Source organism: Hippopotamus amphibius, chromosome 1, assembly GCF_030028045.1.
Source record: "Hippopotamus amphibius kiboko isolate mHipAmp2 chromosome 1, mHipAmp2.hap2, whole genome shotgun sequence".
In the NCBI taxonomy this organism is placed as follows: Eukaryota; Metazoa; Chordata; class Mammalia; order Artiodactyla; family Hippopotamidae; genus Hippopotamus; species Hippopotamus amphibius.
In genome coordinates this window covers 88,417,227-88,438,936 of record NC_080186.1, presented here as the reverse complement: position 1 = coordinate 88,438,936, position 21,710 = coordinate 88,417,227, and the positions used below count along the sequence as shown (strand labels likewise).

The window sequence follows — 21,710 nt, the reverse complement described above, 5'->3', positions numbered from 1 at the left end:
TTACACCATACACAAAAGTCAACTTAAAGTAGACCGACTTAAACATAAGATCTAAAACTATAAAGCTAGAAAAATACATACAGGAAAACAACAAAGGACTAGTATCCAGAATATATATATGGATATATATATATATGTGTATATGTACATATATGTGTGTGTGTGTGTATCCAGTTCAAATGATTCTAAACACAGGGAGTCCTTAAATGTATGAAAAGATGTTCAACCTCACTAGCAATCAGAAAAATGCAAATTTAAGCCATTATGGGAAATCATTTTATACCCATTAGGAAGGCAAATTTTTAAGTCAGACAATGCCAAATTTTGGTAAGCCGTATGGTAAGGCAAACTCTTCTTCACTGCTGGTGGGAGTATAAATTATTTCAACCACTTCAGAAGATAGTTTGTCTTTCCTTATAAACCCGAAAGTGTATATTTCCTACAACTCAGTAACTTCATTAGAATGTATACACTTTAGAAGAGTTATTGCACCCTAAGTTAATTCTTACACGTTAGTCAGGAACATGTAAAACAGTGTTTATAGAAGCTTTGATCAGTATTGTAAAAACTGGAAACAGCCCAAATATCCATCAACAGTAGAATGTATAAATAAACTGCAGTAAAATCTTATAATGAATATGCAAAGCTAAATACAACAATATGGATTAATTATGCAAAAACATAATTTTGAGTGAAAAAATAAAGTCATAGATAAATATACCATTTGATTATATTTGTGCAAAATTAAAAAGCTGGTAAGCAAAATAATGTTCTACTTGAGGTTTCCTATATAGGTATAAAATTTCCAAAGAAAGAAAGAGAATGGTTAATGTATAATTCCAGATATTGTTTATGCCTCAGTAAGGGAGCCACACTCAGTGAGTGGCATCTAAGAGGCTCTGAAGAATAGAAAGGCTCTATCTCTTGGCATTAGTGGTGCATACAGGTATTTACTTGTTGCCGTTTAACATGTACATGTTCATCCGCATTCACTCTTTCTGTGTATACTATATTTAAAGTTTCTCTTTTAATTGCAGATTCCAAGGTCACAAAACCAGATATTTCAATTCAATAGGTTAGGATGGCCCCAAGAAAGTGAATGTTTGTCAAGTTCCCATGGTGATTCTGATAAAAGTCATCTGAGGACTGCACTTCAGCTATTGGCTTATTATTTCTATGGGTTTGACCTCTTTGGTCTTGGAACCTGACATTTCAAAAAGAGCTACAACATGATTAAAGGAGGCAATTTATAATAAATAAACACACAACTCTTTCAATTCCAGAAATTATCACTTTACTATACAAAACCCCTAAACGTTTACAAAAGAAAATCAAAAGAAGTTACATTTTTAGACCACATTGGGAAAGTTACACAAGACGTTGATGAACAAACATCATAAAACATCTCCGTACCATATCAGCACCATCCAGAGAAATCCAGTCAAGCATTACAGCATAGGTTGAAGCATTTAGTACCTGAAAGTCAACCCAGTGCCCTCTTGGTTTATTGTTTGCTTATAACAATATAAAACCCTGGCATCCTTTACAAAACATGAAATTGTTGTCTATGAACTTTATAGGAATAAAATGTTGTTAAAGGAAATAAAATATTAAAAAGATGACATAGTTCAGCTGCCAATCAATATTAAGAGGCATTAAGTTATAACAATCATTCCAAGCAACATTTTAACTTTAGAAACGTGACTATAGGATGCTGATATTCCAAGCAATCTTGCTATGGGCATAGTTTTATTTTACATATATACAAATCATGTTATTGTATGTACACATCAAGAAACTACTCCGGTCATCACACCTCAATGGTAGCGCCTATTTTCCAGGCAGAAGTTTTCCTTTGGCTTTTTGCCCACAGCAAGAGGCATAGGCAGCCATTTCTTTCCGAGAGTTCACCACATTCAAGGAAGTCTGGACTCCTAGCTTGTTGTTTTCCCTATGGAATGATGAGCAGTATTGAAGATTTGAACTAATAAATAGTGTCTCTAATTGAACATTTCAAACATTAGCTACACTTTTGATTTCTGTGCTTATACAAGACTGTATGACCCTTTCATGTTGGCTTTTCTAGCAAAGTAAATAATCATTCCAATGGCAGGTATTATTAAGGAGGATGCACAATAGAGCACGAGAAGTTCAGGAGAAAAATAGTCCTTGTTACTTTCTCTTCCTGGAAAAGAACAAAATGGATGCAATTAATGTCTAGTACAAAAAGAAATTGTTTAATAATAATAGTTACATGTTTTATTTTAATAGTACAATTAGTTCTCTAAAGAGAAGTGAATCCGAGTAGTGATAAGAACCAATAGGACCCAAAATGCATATTTCTTTGAATTATTCCAATAATCAGTTAGCGGTTGCTGTGGTCATGATGAGAGTTGTTGACTTCCACAAACTTGGATTGAAATAGATTCAGTTTCAATAGCAGAATGGAAGGAAGGGCACAACATTTTGGGGCTCATTTAGAAGAGCAAGAATTTGGAGAAGAGTGTTTGCTTTGGGAAATATAAATATATACTAAAGAACTAGGACTCTGATCATTGTGAGGTAAAATAACTAACCAGCTCTCCAAGAAGAGCCATGTAACTCCTAGAATGTAACCACTGCAGTGAAATACCACATATAAAATAGTAAGGGAAAGAAATCCTGCCAATGGCTTTTCTAGATACATATAGAAAACTTTATATTTTGTATCTCTGAAGTAGTGCATCTTAATATACATTACTCCTCTTCAGCATTTATATCACTTCTTGATAATATGAAGTTCTTTGGTTAGCATTATATTTTAGCTTAGATGTTACTTACTCAGAGGCATTCTCTGACCTGCATCTCCTCCAGCCTCAATAAGAAACCCTAATATACTTTTTTCCCTAATATATAATACTCCTATAACCCACTACATTTTCCCTCCATAGCTCTTATCACAGCTTAGAGTTAAATGTTAGTATAACCTTTATGTGTAGTTATGTATATTTACGCATAGTTATGTGCATACCATGTATAGTAGTACATTGAAATGTTTAATTATAGGTAATATCTATAGTTTATCTTAAATATAAATAAACATATATAGTTAAATATACATTTGTTTGATTATCTATTAATTTTGGCTTCCTCCTTCAGACTGTGATTTACATAAGGACATGTATCTAGTTTCTTTTTGATCCACCACTGAATAGCCAGTACCTGGCTCACTGCTTGGAGTAGCTTGCACCCAATAAATATCTTTTGAATAGTAATATATTTTTTTCTTTCTACAACCTGTCATTTTTTCATTTAGTTGTAAATTGGATATATAAGGTAATAGTATACAAAACCTTTAAAATTAGTGCTCCTTCTGCTCTACTAAAAATCATCTGATAGCTACAATACTATTCAACATCTTAACCTCATAAGAATATCTGAAGATAACATGGTATTTACTGGAGTTTCATCTCTATTTATATTTATGTTTGCACAGCACTGTGTGACCTCACAAATATTAAATTTCTTCAAGTGGCATATACATTGTCTCAGTCCTGGAAGAAATGAGTGATTTGACATTGATAATCATTGCTTTACCTCTAGGAATTTCTAATCACTGGAAGTCAACCAAGAAAAGAATCACTAGGGTCAGATGATGGGAAAGCCATGTTTTTGAATTATTGAACTCAAAAACACTTCACCATAAGCATAATGATAATTGCCTTATTTTTCTACTTTCCCTTGCTAGAGTTGAACTAAGAGTATAAGGGTAATATTTTAATGGAATTTCCATTATCATAATTATGGTTAGGCAACAATATTGATGACATGCTGGGCAATGGTATTTCTGCTCCTATTGTTTTCTTTTCAATTTAATGAATATTATCTTTTGCCTTCAGTTTTCCCCTCAGGCATCTGCAGTAAAATACAAATTTGCTGCTGAATTGGTTACCAGGGCAACATTTTCTATTAGTTGTTTCAACACTGAAAATCCTAAATACTCCCAACCATTTCTATCATTGAAATACTTTCAAGTAAATGTATTTGTAAAACAAAACAAGCCAAAATTAGTTTCTAAACTCAACTAAATACAAAGGATGACTAGTTGAAAATTCCCAGGAAAAATATCAAATTTTTGTCTCCATTCATTTGTTGTCATTTTAACGCGTAGTTTGGGGGTTCTAGCTGAGTGCCTAATGTGCTTTAATTGTTCATTTAAGTAATGAGTGCAAAATGGCAAATATGTAAGTTACTAACTTAATGAAGCAATTAGAAAAGACAACAATGTATGAGAAAGTTAAAAAGTGGTGAAGCAGCTTTGATATGTCTATAAAAGAGAATCATTAACTACAAAAAGAATTATAAAAATGTTAGGAGTCCAAGTTCCTGGGACTAGGCTTAATTAAAGGTGGTCTGGAGGCATCGAGGATTACATAGGAATAAGTGCATTTCAAACTACACATAACTGAGATCTCAGTTGGTCCAGAAACATCCCCAAACTCATTAGAAGCACTGATTACATACACCCCCTGTGTCATTTTGAGGAACACGATGCAAGGTAAATGTTCCATTCTTTGAACACATAGTAACTTCATTGGCCAGATTAAGTCTTTTCAGGATAATCACTGCAAGTGGATGACTAAAAGTTTTACACATAATCATGATATTTTCCCCTTCTTTCAACATTTCTAGATGGATGTATTGATATTGTCATGCTTCAAGGAGCTACTGTGAAGACAGAAAACATATAGTAAAGCTTGTAATCTTGAGAAATTTGGCCAGATGAGTAAAATTTTTACCCATTTTTCTGACCCAGGTTTAAATTTTCTTTAGATGAGTAGTTGCTAACTCTGAGAGCCCAGTGCCAGAGGCTCTTAGGAGTTGGTATTTGTTTGCAATCATGTTCACTTCAAGTTTGGCTTCCAACACACAATGGGAGCTCGTTAGCGCTCAAGGACTGGGAGAGGGAGTAGTAAAGGCTGACTTATTCTGCTTCCAATGATAAGATCAACAGATCTACTGTGCGTTCACAGGAGAGCTTAGGAGGCCATTGCCCCCTCCCTCCCTCTTTCTGTCAGAATAGGGTAGAATGGACAAGGAGCTTGGATTTTCTAAGGAGGCAATTCTATAGTCTAGAGATTCCTTTATGTTGTTCAGCATTAAAATCAACACTCTCAATTATTATCCTCAAAAGAGTCAATCCAGAAAATATGCAGTTACTTTGTGTTCAGAGAGTGGCACTCTCTTCTGGTAGGAAGGAAAAGGGTCTGGAGAGAAACTTTCTTTTTCCATGTGCCAATTCTACTTCTTTAGTTTCCTCATAACCCTCAGGGAGAGGTTTTGAAATACATTTAAATGCTTAGGAAATGCAAGACCTCTGAGACCAATGATGAATTGTCAACATTTAAAAAAGCAAATGGGAATTCTGCACTGACCAATGATTAATGTCAACTTCCTGGCTGAACTCCATAGGATAGAGCAGCTGTGTGTGATCATTTTAGGAAACACTAAGAAATAACCATAATCAACATGGAATTCAGTTCCATTTTGCCAACTCCTTCACCTAAACCTTGAAATTCTTTACAATCCACCAAGCTTCTGACCAATTATAAAAAATTATAAAAAATAAAAATAAAAAACAAACCTTTAACATCAAGTGTTAGGCTTCTTAATTGCAAGCCAACTTCATTTTTAGATTCACATTCGTATACTCCCGCATCCTCTAACTGGGCCCTGTGGATGGTATATGCACCATCTGTAGACTTTAGCTCTATGTAGCCCGACTTTGCTTTTTTCTTCAGGATTATCAAAGTTTGGGGAACATTTCCACATGTGCAGGAGATAATGACCTTGTCTCCTTCCTTGACACTCTCAGAAGGAAAAGCTGTAAGTCGTACATCTTTTGGAGCAACTGTAGAAAGAATTTAAAGATACCTCTGATTGAATGAAATATAAACCAATCCCATATTAATTTATTGACAGTAACAATCGCTGTCAAGATGGTATTTGTGCTTACTGTTTGCATTAAATTATTAGAGAGGCAATTACAGAAGTCAAGCATTTACTGGATTGTTGTAAATGATCACATTTTTAAGATATCTCTTATGCTTCTTTCATGTCCCTTAATATAATTCTTTACCCAGCCTAGCCAACGAATAAGTATTTAAAAACAGCTGTAGATTTCAAATGCGAAGAACTTTTTTTTTTTTTTTTTTTGGTTACACTGTTCTGCAAACATTTCTTTAGGTATAAAGGCTTTTAAAGGCTTCTGACTTTTGAGCTGGGCCATCCCAGATTAAGGAATTAAGCTGTGCTTACAGTCCTTAACAACACCAATTGTTACCCTGGGCTAAGTACTTGACATACAACCTCTCTGTTAACACACAACCCATGGAGGGAGGTACCACATCACCATTTCATAAGTGAAAGTCCCATTAAGTTCATCTGTTTTGTGACTTGATTTGATACTCCTTCCCCAACCAGAGCTACATCCTAGGGGCTTTCTTTAAGGTAGTGCATTGCCCTTCCAAGGTTTTTCCTTTAAAATGCAAATTATTGTCGTAATGAGGTAACAAGAAAGTCACTAATACCGTAGTAGTAATAATACCAAGGGGTAAGAGAGGAATTGACAGCCCTAGTGAAGAAGAGGACCTTGAACCCCAAAAGGGAAGGTATGAGGGAAATCCAAATTGATCACTTTATGATTTTGCCCAAAACTGGCTACGGCTTTAACCTGTCAACTAGGAATTGTTTTGTTTTCAGTCTTACTTCTCCATCCTGGAGAGAATGGGTCTGGATCTGCTAACTTCATCCACCCTAGTAATTCTAAACTGATAAACCAGAGGGCATGGTCACTGCTACTCAATCTCAGAATTTATAAAAGGTTTAAGTGTCTTCTTAGGCTTTAAGCAAATACTAACAGGCATCTTGTGATACCACTCAGAGTTTAATCCAGCTAGATAAGGTGGCTTTAGTCCTAAGTAACTTCAAAATACATATATACATCTTCCTATCCTCATTTCAACACCATAGTCAATGCCTTGTAAGTGTAACTGGAACTCTTGGCACAGTCCCTGGAGCTAGCATTCTGCTTGAGGTTGAAAGAATTTTAGGATAAGTGACTTGGAATGGTTCATGAGGGTACTATTCCAGAAGCTTTCCATGCAGAGGAAATATCATGAGCTCTTCAAAACGCTCAATGGATTCTCTCTTAGCAAAAATTTTATTTGTTTCAAAAAGGCCTTTGTTCAAAACCAGTAACACAACCAAAACAAGACTAGCAATAATAATTCATTTAATCACTTAGCTTACCTTGGATAATTAATTCGACTTCTTTTCTGCTTCTTCCAGCCTGGTTAATGCCTTCACAGATATAAATACCAGAATCTTCCATTTTTGTAGATGTTAAGGTGAGAGTTGTATTCTCGGAAAGAGTCTGTAGGTCCCCATTACTCAGCTGCCTTCGCCACAGGATTTTCGGAGCTGGAAGGCCATCGCTAGAGCATATCATGTTCACAGAACTGCCTTCCTCCAGGACAGGAGAGGGGCTGACCAAAATGGCTGTATCCCTGGGAGCAACTGAAAAGGTAGGGACACTTGTCAGCTTGACTCTTTATACCCCGAGTTCCAAAGAGTTTTAATAATGTTGCAAAATTGGGCTATGGATTCAGAGGATTAGAACAGTTTATAAATCTTGGTAGCTTTACCAGAGGAGGTTTCTGCCCCTATATCCTTTAGCAGACACAGAATGATGGAGAGCAGAATAGGGACACCTCATGGATATTTTCCAATGGAAATAAATTCTATAGAAACTCTCTTGCTATCAAAGAATGGATGGTCGATGACAGTGTGTATTGACATTTGTGGCACATTAAAGATGACCACAATGGCTGTGAATCACCTATGAAAAGGTGGACTCTATCTTTCTACCTCTTGAATCTAGGCTGTCCTTGTGACTAACTTTGACCAATATATCCTGGAAGAAGTAACACTGTAGGATTTCCAAGCCCAGGCCCCAAGAGCCCTATTTCATTATCACCCTCTTGAAACACTGCACTCTGGTGACCAAACCTAGGCTGCCTTCGTTGAGAGACGCCGCATGGAAAGTGAAAGGCCAAGGAACACCAGAAAAGGCCCAGACTTGTGAGTGAGGCCGCCTGGGACCATCCCCCACTGACCTGCCAACTGACTGACAATGCACGAATGAGCTCGTCTGATACCACAATGAACAAACTGCCCCTCTGACCTCTTCCCTAATTGCCAGATTAGAATCATAAGCCAATAAACAGTTGTTTTAAGCACTGAGGTGGTTTGTTATAACCATCATTATTTTGTAGTTTCTTTTCAATTATTTTTTTCACAATGGTTTTAACTATTAACCTCATGTTAACTCTTGCCTGGCAACCATGATAAAAAAAATTCACATTAAGCTGTGGATACATCACACGTGTACTTACCATTAACGTCAAGTATCTGTGTACTCTGCCTTTGTTTGGGTTCAAATTCCATTTCATCAATAGGTAACTTAGCCAGACAAACAAGGACTTTTCCAGTATCTTCAGTGGTGGGGATGAAGGTCATTTCCAAACTTTTGGTCTCTAGGGCTTTCTTACTTACATCTTCCGAAAAGATTTTTTTCTTCAGAATACTCTCCCCTTTAAGCAATTCAATCTCCAGCCGGTCAAGAGGATACACATCAGGAACCTGGCAGCTTACAGTGACCGGGTGTCCACTCACTAACAGACCACTCATCTCAATTTCCGGGTCTCTAGGGAAGGCTGCAAATGTCAAGCAAAAATCATGTTTGTATGCGACAGTCAAGGAAAAACAGACCTAATCTCTATTACATGCAAAGGTTGCAAAATGCAGGCTTTAATTCACCTGGGATAGGACCATCACTACTATAGAAACAACAACACTAAGTATAAATATTTATGACACTAAACATAAATAATGCTGGAAACAAAAAATACCTAGCACATCAAATCATCAGGTAATAAATATACTTCTTATTCTTCTCTAGTGATACAGTCTTGCTGACAGCTACGGACTGGTCTTTTCAAAGGTTGTATCAGCTTCCACTGTCTTATTCAGTAACTATGTATTTTAAACATTTTAAATATTTTCCATGATGTATTGGATATTCACTGTGTGCTGGTCCCTTAACGTTCATTATCTCAGTCTTCAAAACAGCCTAATCTAATGGGTATTAACTTATTTTACAGCTAGAAAAACTTATAGAGAATGTATTTTACAGGTAGGGAAACTTATATACTTATAGAGGCTAAGAGTCTGCCATTTGGCATCATATCTAGTAAGTCACTGAGCTGAGATGAGAATTCCTATTTCCCTGAACTCAGAACCCAGGCTTGGTTTCACAGAGCATGCAGCCTCTCGTCTCAAAGTAGACCCTGGGGCAGTTCTCAATTTAGACATTCTCATTTGCAATGGCCAAGTTTAGGCAGAGAGTCTTAAATGTTCCTTGGATAATACTTGTAGTTAAGAAAAAACTATAAGCGATTTAGATTCTAAATAATATTTCTAACACATCGTATGCAAATCAATAAAAGTGAGATTAAAATGGTTATCAAGAGCAAAAGCAATGCTAGAACTTTTTTCTCCATAAGCAAAATGTTGTGAAAATGATACATTCTCTAATGTTTCCATATGACTGTAAGGCTGACCTATGCTTCTCACTGCTGTTGGGAACAGGCCTACATCAGCAGGTCCTGGACTCTTGGTAATATGATAATGCAATAAATTTACCCTTCTTTCGAGAGATTCAAATCCCTTTATGGACACACTCTAACTCATTCTGAACGAAATCCTGAGGGGTAACACAAATTTGGGCAGAATTTCTGGAGGAAAATCTCTACAATTGCTCTCTTGAATTCCGCTGAATAAAAACAAGGCAGACTAACCTTCTCAAAGTATAACTTTATGATCACTTTGCATATTTTGTCCCTCATTCATTATAAGCCGAGGGACTCCAGCAATGTCAATTCATAGAGATTTGCGGCTGTAAAGGACTTTTGTTGATGGGACAAGAACACCAAAAAAAGTGTAGTGTGCAGATGTGGTGTAAATCAATACTCAAGTCTAGTGCAATCTCCTGGTTCTATTTTTCACCTGAGCTGCCGCCTCTGACCATCCCCGGTGACTAGTCTAACTCCCCGGCTTTCTCCTGCTCCCCATTGCCTCATTTCTCCCATCCTGCCAATCAGCTTTCAAATGTGCCTTCAAAACAGTACGCGTGGGCCTCACCCCCAATTCAAATAAAAGAGCAGCAGTCATCCCACCCCGTTATCTAAACGGGCACTGACTCCACTCCTTGTGCACGACCACATCTGTACACCCCACGTACACCCAGAGGGGGATGGGAAGCAGGGAGCACGCAGTGTGTTCAAGTCCATGATGAGAGAGTATCGACAAGACACAAACTAAGGATTGTGGAGGTTGGGTTTGTATGTGATATGTATTTAAGATTTAGGCCCATTAAGTTGCATCAAAAATTCTGGTTCAGAGATTTAGGAACCCTTCACAATGTTCTATTCCCTTTCTAAACACAAGGATCTTGTTATGTATCACAGATTTGCGTTGTTTCTTCCAATGAAACTGGGAACAACAACAGCAACAAAAAACAGTAAACGATTCTGAAAACCACTTACAGTAGAGCTCCACCTGGATTCCCTTTTCCAGTTTCTTATGCCCACATATCACGGTGCACACGTAAGAATCTTCACTCTCAAATTTCACAGGGTTCAGGGTCAGTGTGGAATTGAACCCCTCACTCCTCACCTTCCCGTTCAGAGGGCTGTCTAACTGGGTTCTCCAAGAGAAAGATGGGGACTCACAGCCCGTGACACCACATGTCAACACCACTGAGTCGCCAATCTGAGCAGCAATTTTGGGTGCAGGATAGACCTCTACAGTAGGCATTTTCTCTGGGGGAAAAATGAACAAGATGAAAAAAAGTTAAGATTCTTTTCTTCTTTCACCATGGTTCAGTATATGGTCTTTTTACCCTGACCTCTTTTCAGTTAACATCTGTGCCAAGAATAAATTACTCCTTTCCACCTTGGGACCATCAGGAATGAAACCACATCTTTTAAGAACAAACACATAAGACGCTATTGATTCATTCATTCAATAGAACGAATGAGGATAAAAGTTTGTCAAGACAGAGATTGGAATCTTTTTATAACAGAAATTCATTCTCCATTCAAAATGTAGTTTATCAAATCCCTATAACAGTGGAACAACAACTCAAAAATATAACAGGTTCCAGTGTGTCAAGCATTGTGTAAACCACATTATATATATTATCTCCTTTAATTCTCACAACTTCCTGAACTGGTACTATTAATTCTTCTCCTTGGCTTTCAGTTTCTCCTTCTGCTTCTCCTTATTTTCCTCCCCTACCTCCTCCTCCTCTTTCTTCTTGAGGAAAAATGATAAACAACTTCACCCAGCTTGCAAGTGGCAAAATTAGGACTTGAAGCCAGGGGGTTTGATTCAAGATCCCAGCTTTTTGATTGCTTGAACAACTAAAGCAAATCATCCTCATGTGGAAATAAAACAAAATCTAAGAGAAGTACTGAAAAAAAGCTATACAAATATGTCTTCTGATTACAAGCAATACCCATAACAGACTAGCACTTGTAGCTTCTATATCAACAGAATAAAGTTGTACCATTGAAAGTCACACAGAATCACACTAAAGCAAAGTCAAAATCTAAGCATTAAAGTCTCATGCAAGCAATCTCTTAAATTTGTTTGATACAATATAAAAATACTTTACAATTAATTCAGGGGCTGAAGACTGAGGTGCCAGGACAAACTTCCGTCTCTAATGTCCAGGAAAGCTCTTTGGCTGTCCATATCATCCCTATTGGGCACCCAGGCTGTTTTGGGATGACTGCTGTCTAAGGAGAGAGGAGGATTCCAAATCTTGACTCTATTCCCCTGGCGAAAGTGGAAGTGGTTGGGCACCTCTGAAAGTGACAGATAAGACTCCACAGAAAAATTACTAAAAATCGCCCGTGTAAATAGCTGGCTGGAGCCAGAAGAAAGAAATCTCAGCATATAAATAATCCAAATATGCTACACAAATTTTGCGGCGTTCTCATCTGTGCCAGAACACTTTTCTTTTGCAGTTTGGTTTGTCTAATAAGGACATTATAGTATCCTCCAAAGAATGCTTTCCTCAAATTACCTTAATAAACTGATGTGCTATTAGATCTTGAAAGAGAAAGATCATTTAGAATAACAAGAGTTTCTGAATTCCTTATATGCTAGTGTGAGAATGGAGAACTTACAGGTCTACTTCCTGTCTGTGAACAGTTCTCAGGTCATTCTTTACAGTGGCTGTGCATGTTACCATGTGAACTCATGGCTCTTGAAAGAGTAACTGAAAGGTCCATTGAAAGTTCAATTCTCTCTTCAGCACTTAAGGTTGTCAGTATCCTGTGATGCAAAACGCACTCCCTAACCCCAGAACACATTTCCTTTTCACATCGAAACGGGATACAGCTTATTTTGGGGTGGAGTTATTCCAGGATGAAAGATTAGCTTTACCTGCTTTTATTAGTGTAATGTTTTCCCTAGTTTCTTGAGAATGCTAACCTAACACCCAACGGGTTCATCTATGGGGAGTGAGTTTGAATTTTATCTTTTTAGCCATCCAAGTTTAAACTCCTTATTTTCATATTCTAAAACTTTGTTTTGCCCATGTTTACAAGTTACTCATTCAATATCTATTATGTGGCAGGCACCCAAATATTGAAACACACACACACCCTAACTTTAAGAAGTTTACAGTTTAGTGGAAAGATACACTTACATAAGCATTGGCTCTTACTAAGAATGTTTAAATTATCTACTTATATGTCTGCCAGTCTCTGGATTGTAAGTTCCTCCAGGGCAACCACTGAATGTGATTTTTTTTTTTTTTTTATGTCTGTATCCCCAGCGCTAAGCACAATTCTTAAATTCTTGAACAAACCCTCTTAATTAATATATGTTAAATTGAACAAAGGTGCATACAAGTCCATAAGAAGTGTTGAATGTACATGAAAGGATCAACAACCAGCTTTGCCTAACAAAAACTGGAATTGGGAGGCTGACATGAGCTTGATCTTGAAGGATGGCTAAGACTTTTCCAGGTAAGGAAGGGAAAGGACATTCCAAGCAGAAGGAACAGCATAAACAGAGGCACAGGTCACCCACAAAGATGCAAGGTCATTTCTGACTAGATTGTAAAGAGTTTTATGTGACTATTTTAAGAAATGTGAATTTTAATTTATATGGAATTAGGGTTTGGTTGAAGTCATAAAATGTGCACCTTTCTTGTTTAAGGTAGATGACTGGTAGCATTGCATAGGATTATGTTGGGGGACAGATTGACAGCAGGGTGACCATTTAAAGACAATTAGCTGTAGCTGAAAAATCATGGAGTTTGAGGTTTAAATGGGTCTATGTTAAATGCTACTAATGAGCTATGTGACTATAGGTAAATTGTCAACTATTCTGCACCTGAGTTTTATTCGCCTCATAAGGTTGTGCTAAAGACAAAAGAGAGAACATTTATAAAGTGGAAAGAGAATTCCTGGCAAATATTAGATGTATAATCAATAAAGGTCATTATTAATATCTGTGAGACACTATTCTCTCATCTGTAAAACGGATATAAAATACTTACTCATTAGTTATTTCTTAAAGATTACAGGAAACATATGTAAAGTGCCTGGAATATAGCTGGTGGTCCATGGGTGTTATTTATTGGTAAGAACATCTCTCAAGAGTCCAAGTGAGAGATGATAAACTAAGGCAATGGCAAGAGGGTTGAAGAAAAGAGGTCAGATTCTAGAGATCATTTTGAGGTAGACCTGACAGGTTTTGGTGATATGGAATGGGAACATGAATTTCAGAGTAGACTATAATACACAGTTCAAATCTTGGGAGTCCAGAGTTAGAAGTGAGGAGAACCAGCTGTGGGAACCTGACAATACTAACATTCAAGAGGCAGAAGGAAGAGGATTTCCCAGGTGGTGCAGTGGTTAAGAATCAGCCTGCCAGTGCAGGAGACATGTGTTCGATCCCTGGTCTGGGAAGATCCCACATGCTGTGGAGCAACTAAGCCTGTGCGCCGCAACTACTGAAGCCCGTGTGCCCTGCAATGAAGAGAAGCCCCTGCTCTCCACAACCAGACAAAGCCCATGCACAGCAACAAAAACCCAACATAGCCAAAAATATAAATAAATAAATAGATAAATAAATAAATAAATTTATTTGGGGGTGGGGGGGGCAGAAGGAAGAGAGAAAGCTAAGGAATGAGGCTGTGAAAGAATGATAAGAAATGGAAAGGAACCAGAAAAGCAGAACTGTGGAAAATCTGGCAGGAAAGATTTCCAAGAAGCATGAGTAAGATGAACATATAATTGTGCCAAAGTACAAGACAATCAAATGGATCATCAGTAAAACCTAATAAAGTAATTTTGGCATTGAAGCTGCTTCACTATTGCTTAAATCCGAATGACAGCACCTTTATGAGTGCTTTTTCACATTCTGCTTACCTTGAACAATTAATTTCACCTCTTTTCTGTCCTTCCCAGCTGGATTAACTCCTTCACACACATAAATTCCAGAATCTTCCACCCTCATAGCAATTAAAGTGAGAGTTGCATTCTTAGAAAGGAGCTGTAGATTCCCATCATCTAATTTCTTGCTCCAGGAAATCTGTGGAGCTGGTAGACCTTCACTGGTACATGTCATCGTCACAGAGTCACCTTCTTGCAGGTTTGTGGAGGGATTCACAGATACAGCTGTGTCCTTGGGTGAGACTGAGAAGGCAGGGCACAATATTAATCATTGCTAAGCGTCATCTTGGTCCAACAGGGCTGCTGTATTTCTCTCATAGACTGTATTTACATGCTTTCACAAATTTGACAAACTTACTCTGTCAAACTGGTATATAGAATTGCTGAGTTCTAAAAATTAGTCAATCCAGTTTCTGACTAATTTGATGGAATTACTTTTTTTGATGTTTCTGTTTTCAGATGGGCATAGATACTCAGAAATTAAGAAAAACCCTTAGAATAACATGGCTTCTTCTCCCAGGTAAGGGAGAAGTTCCACCTCAGCTTCCTTGCCAAATATTCATGCAAGTCAGCTTCAACACTTATGGCATGAAGCAATCCATTGCCTTATAGGAAATATAGTCCATTTGATTTTTGGACAGCTTTAATTATTAGAACATTTTTCCTCTATTGAGCTGAACTCTTCCTCTTCGTAACTAATTTTTATGCACCGGTCATAGTTCAGTCCTCTACTGCTAAAGAATAAATCTAATTCCACTTCTACATGACTGTCTTTCAAATACTTAATTACAGCTCTCGTTTCCAAGTTTTATATTCTCTAGGAAAAATATCTCCTATTTTGACTATTCTTCTCAAAACATTGATAAAAACTTTCTGTCTCATTCCCTTTTGGCTAAATATGTTATAGAAGGCAATCCTTCTTTTAAGTATGGTTTCTAGAGCAGACCAGAGCATTTTAGCCTAGGACAGAGCACAGTGAGGCCACTCCTACACCATTTTGGGATTACAAGGCTGCCTCAACTCCCCTAGCCGTCTCAGGGAGCATGGAGAGAATCAAACCTCACTGTTCTCTCCCACTGCACGCACATGTGTCCAGGTGAGCACACACATATGTACTCACACACAGAATAAATGCTCACCTTGTAAAATCTCTATACCTTGATATCTCAAGGCATGGTATGAGAGTTTACGAAACATGATTAAAAACATTTTATCACTTGAGCCTATTTCCTACTACCCAATCAGGTGGTATTATTGTTCCCATTTGATAGACTGAGAGATTAAGTGACCCAAATTCACACAGTTAATGGAGCCAAAATTTAAACTCAACTCTTCTCAACCCAAATTTGGTGTGCTTTTTATTAAATTATGCTGTTGACAAAAATTATGCTCTCAATGAATCCAAACGGTGCAAAAACTACAAACACGTTTCTTCTTGACTTTAGCTGCTAAGTTTATTGCTGTATACATCCAAGACTAAATTCCCATAGACATTAGACAAGTACTTACTGTAGACTTGCAGTTTTTCTGTAGTCTCCCTTACTCGGGATTCAGAATCAACTGCATTAATCTGTAATGTAGCTTGACAAACAAGAGCTTTCCCAATATCCTCATCGACAGGAGTCAAGGTTACTTCCAAATGCTTCGTTTCCTTGGCCTTTATTTCCGAAGGCTCCAGAAACTCCTGTTTCTTCAGGGAAGTGTTGCCCTTCAGTAATTTTATCTCCAGCCTTTCAGGTGGGTAAACATCAGGGACCAAACACGTGACTGTGACTGGCTTCCCTATCTCCGGAGGGCCACTCAAACGGATCTCTGGGTCCTTAGGGAAAGCTGCAAATTTCAAACAAATACACACACATGGACGTTTTGTTCACATTGTATAAGGTCCCTACTGATTTAAATCCATGTAAACGAAGTTTAATATTTTTGTGACTACAGTCTTAATACAGCAGAATCAATTGTTTAAATAGCCTTTCATGGTTTTAGGTAGGCTCTTCAGTTCTGATCCTGCGTGTACTCATTGGTGCATGTTATCAGAGGAAAAGGAGGGAGAAGAAACTCATGTTTATTGGATGTGCCCATCACTGTGTTGTTCATTTAACATCAGTGACTTTGTTTCATCCTCACAACAACCCTAAGAAATAGATACCACATTTCATAGATATGAAAACATAGACTTAGTGTAACTTCCATAACTTTCCTAAGGTCATACAGCTAGTAATGGTAAAGCTGGCATTTAAACTCAGGATTTTTATTATTCTGTACTGCTATGGAAAATTTTTATTATGTTATATCACATTCTCTTATTTGAGTGAGGGCAGATATACTTCATTTTATAGATAAGAAATCTGAGGCCTAGACTGACATAGCAAAGAGTAGTTACTGGGCAAGGTATGCTAAGAAATGAAAAGAACAACTCTAAATAATTGGCTTCTGAAAATGGTGTCTCTGACAGGCATTCATCCACCAGAAAGGTACCCCTGTGCAATCTTTAAATTCTGGAAGGCAGATTTGCCTTCTAAAATGCCTAACTCTATGTCTAACTAATACTCCACTAGAACTTTTTAGTGTCACGGCACACACTGGTTCCGTTAGCCATTGCTTTCTTTGCAAGGCTACTTTTCCTTGCAAACCACCACGATGGTAACACAGTGGCTTAATTCAAGACTGTGAAATAAGAATAATACAAAGGTTCCAGCTCTAAAGAATATTACAATCAAGTGTGGAATGGAGACAGGATTGTTAAACATAATGAAAGACAGACTTTCTTGAAAAAAAAGAAAGAAAGAAAAACTTCAGGCAAGATAATTAAAGCCAGAAGGGCCTTCATTTCGCTTTTTAAATCTTCAACTATTTGGTACTTGCTAGGAGAGGCAAAGGAACTGGAAAAGCTTTGCTACGTGAAGAAACAATATTTTTCATTTTTCCACCAATAATTCTGTCCCTCATATTCTAAAAGAAATGCACTTATAATCCACATAGTTTGCTGTCAGGTAATACAAGAACGCGCTACTTTCCCCTGTATTTACATAAGGGGGCCTTTCAAGGAGCTCAGGAGGCTGCACAGACATAAACTCTGCGTGTACAACCAGCATAATTGAAAGCAGCCGGCCAGGCACAGTTTCTTGGGAAGCGTTAGCAACATATGGGCTCCTTGAAGAATCAGTTAAGGTTCCTGGGCAAAGTTGGGCTCCACTACAGCAGAAGAAAAGCAACATAACCAGAAATGATAATCAAATGAGGTCTTCCTGAAGAGGTGACTATCAAGGATTCCAGTATTTTGGAAACAGCAGTAACCAGAATGCCAGTGATTTATTTCAGGTTATTTTTTCACTCCTTTTGCTGACTTTCTTTGCTGGATTGAGAAAGGATTGGGATACATTTTGGTAAACTGGTAAATGAGGGGTAGTCATTCACATTCACAAGGCAAATCTAGCTCATTATACAAATATCCTTGAGGTTGAGCAATTGAGCATTAAGACTTAACGGCAACAAACAAAAACAAAACCTCCTAAATTTATCTCTGCCAAAGTCAAATAAGTGAAATGTTTGCAGTTATTTTTTTTCTATCTAAAGAAGAAACTTTTGTACAGAAGCCATTACTAAATTATAGATCTCCTGCTTAATCTTTAAACTAATTTTAAGCACCAAATTGTATAAAAATAAATAAATGGAAAACCTCTGACGTATGGAATTCATAAGTCATTTAGACACATGGACTAGTAAACATATAAGGATATAATTGAATAGAATTTTTTTAAAATAAAATAAACAAAACCTTAGAGATCTTCATTTTATGGCTAAGAAAACTGAAGCCCAGAGAAGTCGAGTCTTACCCATGGTCACCATTTTTGTGGCAGAGTTGGAAATACAAGCCAAGATTTGGGTCTCTGGTCTGGTGCTAGATTCAGCTGTCTCTGGTTTTGTTTTATTTTGGCTTTGTTTTGTTTGTTTGTTTGCTTTTGGGTTTTGTTTTGGTGTACTATGTCCTCTAGCCAAGAATCTGGACACGAATAACCTTTTTTCATTTTTTTCTTTTAAAACTGTCCTTTTAAAAAACTTACTTTAAAGCAAAATGGAGAGAAAATCAAATATTCTCTAAAGTACTCACAGTAGATCTCGACTGGGAATTCTTTCTCCCTTTTTTCAGACCCGCAAGTCACTGTGCATAGGTAATTGTGTTCATTCCCCAAATCAACAGGATGCATGGTCAGCGTGGATGTCGTCCCCTCACTTTTCACCTTCGCGTTCAGTGGACTGTCCATCTGAGTTCTCCAAGAGAACTTTGGGGACTCACAGGCTGTTGTGCTGCAAGTCAGTGAGATGGAGTCACCAATCTGAGCAATAATTCTGGATTCAGGGAAGATGTCGACTTTAAAAGCTTGAGCTGTGAAGGCAAAAAGAGGAAAACAAACTTACCACTGGTTTGTTTAGTAGTCTACTCCTTCTTCTCTGTTCTAGTATAACACCCAAAATACGATCTGGCTGATCTCTTTCCTAAACTGCTTTCAGCTAACTCAAGGCAGCGTTGGAGTGACTGCCAAAAGAAGGTGTTGAAATCATCTTCACTTAGGAGAACTCTCACTTCTGACCTTGACGCCCATTTATCAGAGTTGTTTTTAACTTTGATCTCATTATCAAGTGCAGGAAACTAAAGAGACAGACCTTCCTAGAGATAGAGTCCAATTACTCGTTTGATGTTGGAAAAAAGGTATCCCAAAAACATCAACTTTGCAGCTCTAACTGTGACAATATAATGATATGCAACAATACTCAATAGCACATTAAAAGTTAGGTTAAATTAAGTTCTCCCACTCTTTAAAAACCCTAGTGCCTTTCTTTACTACCATAACAAAACTGACCGAAGGCAAAATCTGGGCTAAAATGGAATGCTAGCATTTGGAACAAATCAAGGAGAAGAACTTACAAACTGCAAACACCATCCAAAGTATGTTTGAGGCTCCAAAGATCATAGCCATCTTCCTAGGCAAAAAGTTGCTGTTGTTATGAGAAAATAATGGTTCCAAAACCCTTCTTTCTGTCCCCCCGAAAGTGCCTGGGAAGAGTCTTGAGCTCCTAAAGGCAGTGAGGTTCTGTGAGGAATGAAATAGAAAGTCTGCTCTTTATAAAGGGTCTTGTTGCAGAGACACAGAGGCGGAGGGAAATCCCTTCAAGGGGAAACCCGGAGCAGAGCCAGAAAAAAAGTTTAACTGACACCCAGCCAAGTCCAGTATTAACCCCTTCCATTGCTCCCAGTACTGTAACTACTCTCTCTGCCTGAGAAAAAGAAAATTCTTCCAAGCCTGTAAAATTAAAACTTTTCCTGATTTTTCATTCCAAAAGAATGTCCTTGCATGCAAGATATAAAGTAATGCTTGTTGCAGAATAAGGCTTTCTGAATCCAATGTGGAAAAAGAGAGAGCGAGAAATAGTAAATTACACTCTAGTTTTTGAAGTGGCTAAATGATCACTATGTCATGTGAACTGATTTTTCTCCATTATGAAGATATATTTGCAATTCTAAACCAGAAACTAAATTTTCTCTTGCAAGAAAAAGGAAAAATCCTTTCTTTTGATGAGTTATTTTTTAAAAGGGAGACAGTGTCGCTTCTTAGTTTTATACTTTTTATTCACAAAATAGTTTTTTTTGACAACAAACATCAAATTTCTGAAATGATTTTCTTGAGTAGAGAATACAGGAATGCTACCAAAACAAGAGAAAGAATTTTCCTCTTTTGTTCTAGAAAAGTTACCAATTCTTTGGTTCAGTTGCTGGATAATTGAAAGTCTTTTGCAGACAAATGCAAATGTATGGAATTCATCTGAAGTGGTACATCTCTTAGACCGTGAGACTTAACCACAAACACAGTTAAAACATGAAAAATAATTTGTTTCTCTTATATGGGAAGTGACAACAACAATTCTATGCTCTTTATCCCCTCCAGTGAAATGACTTTTTAAAGATATTTTTAAATGGCTGCTTTTTACTTGGACACACATACTTAAGTCTTTACAAAATGCTTGCCCATCAAAAAGAAACCGGAATAGCCACTTCCTTGTATTATACATGTGCGGGTCTTCCTCCCCCATTGGATCATCAGTTTGTATCATGGTCACAGACCAGTTCTTGTTTGTCATTGTATCTACCTTTGCCTTCCCAGTATGTAATGCATGGTTTTACACCTAGCGGGTACTGAAAAAGTGCAATCACAAATACTATAAATTAAAATTTGGAAAAGAAACTTCCAAAATGCTAGCAATAATATGTAAATACTGCATGAGAAAAATGTTGGATTCTACCAAAAAAAATCCCAAAGCTCACAGACTTCCAGAGATGTGTACAATAAACAGTCCAGGACTTCCTAGGTGGCGCAGTGGCAAAGAATTTGCCTGCCAATGCAGGGGACACGGGTTCAAGCCCTGCCCTGGGAAGATTCCACATGCCACGGAGCAACTAAGCCCATGTGCCACAACTATTGAGCCTGTGCTCTAGAGCCCGTGAGCCACAACTACTGAGCTCATGTGCTGCAACTATTGAAGCCCACGCAGCTAGGGCCCGTGCTCCACAACAAGAGAAGCCACTGCAATGAGGAGCCTGCGCACCACAATGAAGAGTAGCCCCTGCTCACAGCAACTAGAGAAAGCCCGTGTGCAGCAACGAAGACCCAATGCAGCCAATAAATAAATAAAATAAATAAATAAATTAATTAATTAAAATAAATAAATAAACTGTCCTGTGTTAATGTGACTGAGGAAGGCCATAACTAAGGTTTTGAACTGATAACTGTTCCTACATGGCTGGAGAGGTTCTGGACCTCCTCTTGGATACTGATGAGGTTCCCAGTCAAGGATAAGGAGAGAAAAAGAAGTGGAAGAAGCTACTGGCTGTGATGGTATATAAGTGTGACTTCATCTGCCAAATAGCTAAGGATCAGAAAAGTGGCTTCAAGCACAAGTAGCTGATGAACAAGTAATCTAGAGGTCCTTTACAATGTTCATGCCATGGAAGAAGATTAGCAAAAACATGTATGTTGACTGCTTAACTCAGAGGAAATCATAAGGGAATTATGGAGTTTTAATGTACTTCTTTGGAGTGTAAAACCAAAAGTGAACAATAGGTTCCAAATGTTATCA

General features: G+C 37.6%; 1 protein-coding gene across 1 annotated transcript; it reads right to left on the bottom strand.

Annotated features, from left to right (window-relative positions):
• Window positions 1-1,280: 1,280 nt before the first annotated feature.
• On the bottom strand, window positions 1,281-19,689 carry VCAM1 (vascular cell adhesion molecule 1). The gene is made up of 9 exons (XM_057743856.1): window positions 19,504-19,689; window positions 18,688-18,963; window positions 16,086-16,406; window positions 14,553-14,819; window positions 10,647-10,922; window positions 8,436-8,756; window positions 7,291-7,557; window positions 5,624-5,890; window positions 1,281-2,185 (listed from the first exon to the last, which is right to left on the bottom strand). The coding sequence occupies exons 1-9, from the start codon at window positions 19,553-19,555 to the stop codon at window positions 2,046-2,048; spliced, it is 2,187 nt and encodes a 728-aa protein (XP_057599839.1). The 5' UTR covers window positions 19,556-19,689; the 3' UTR covers window positions 1,281-2,045.
• Window positions 19,690-21,710: the final 2,021 nt, after the last annotated feature.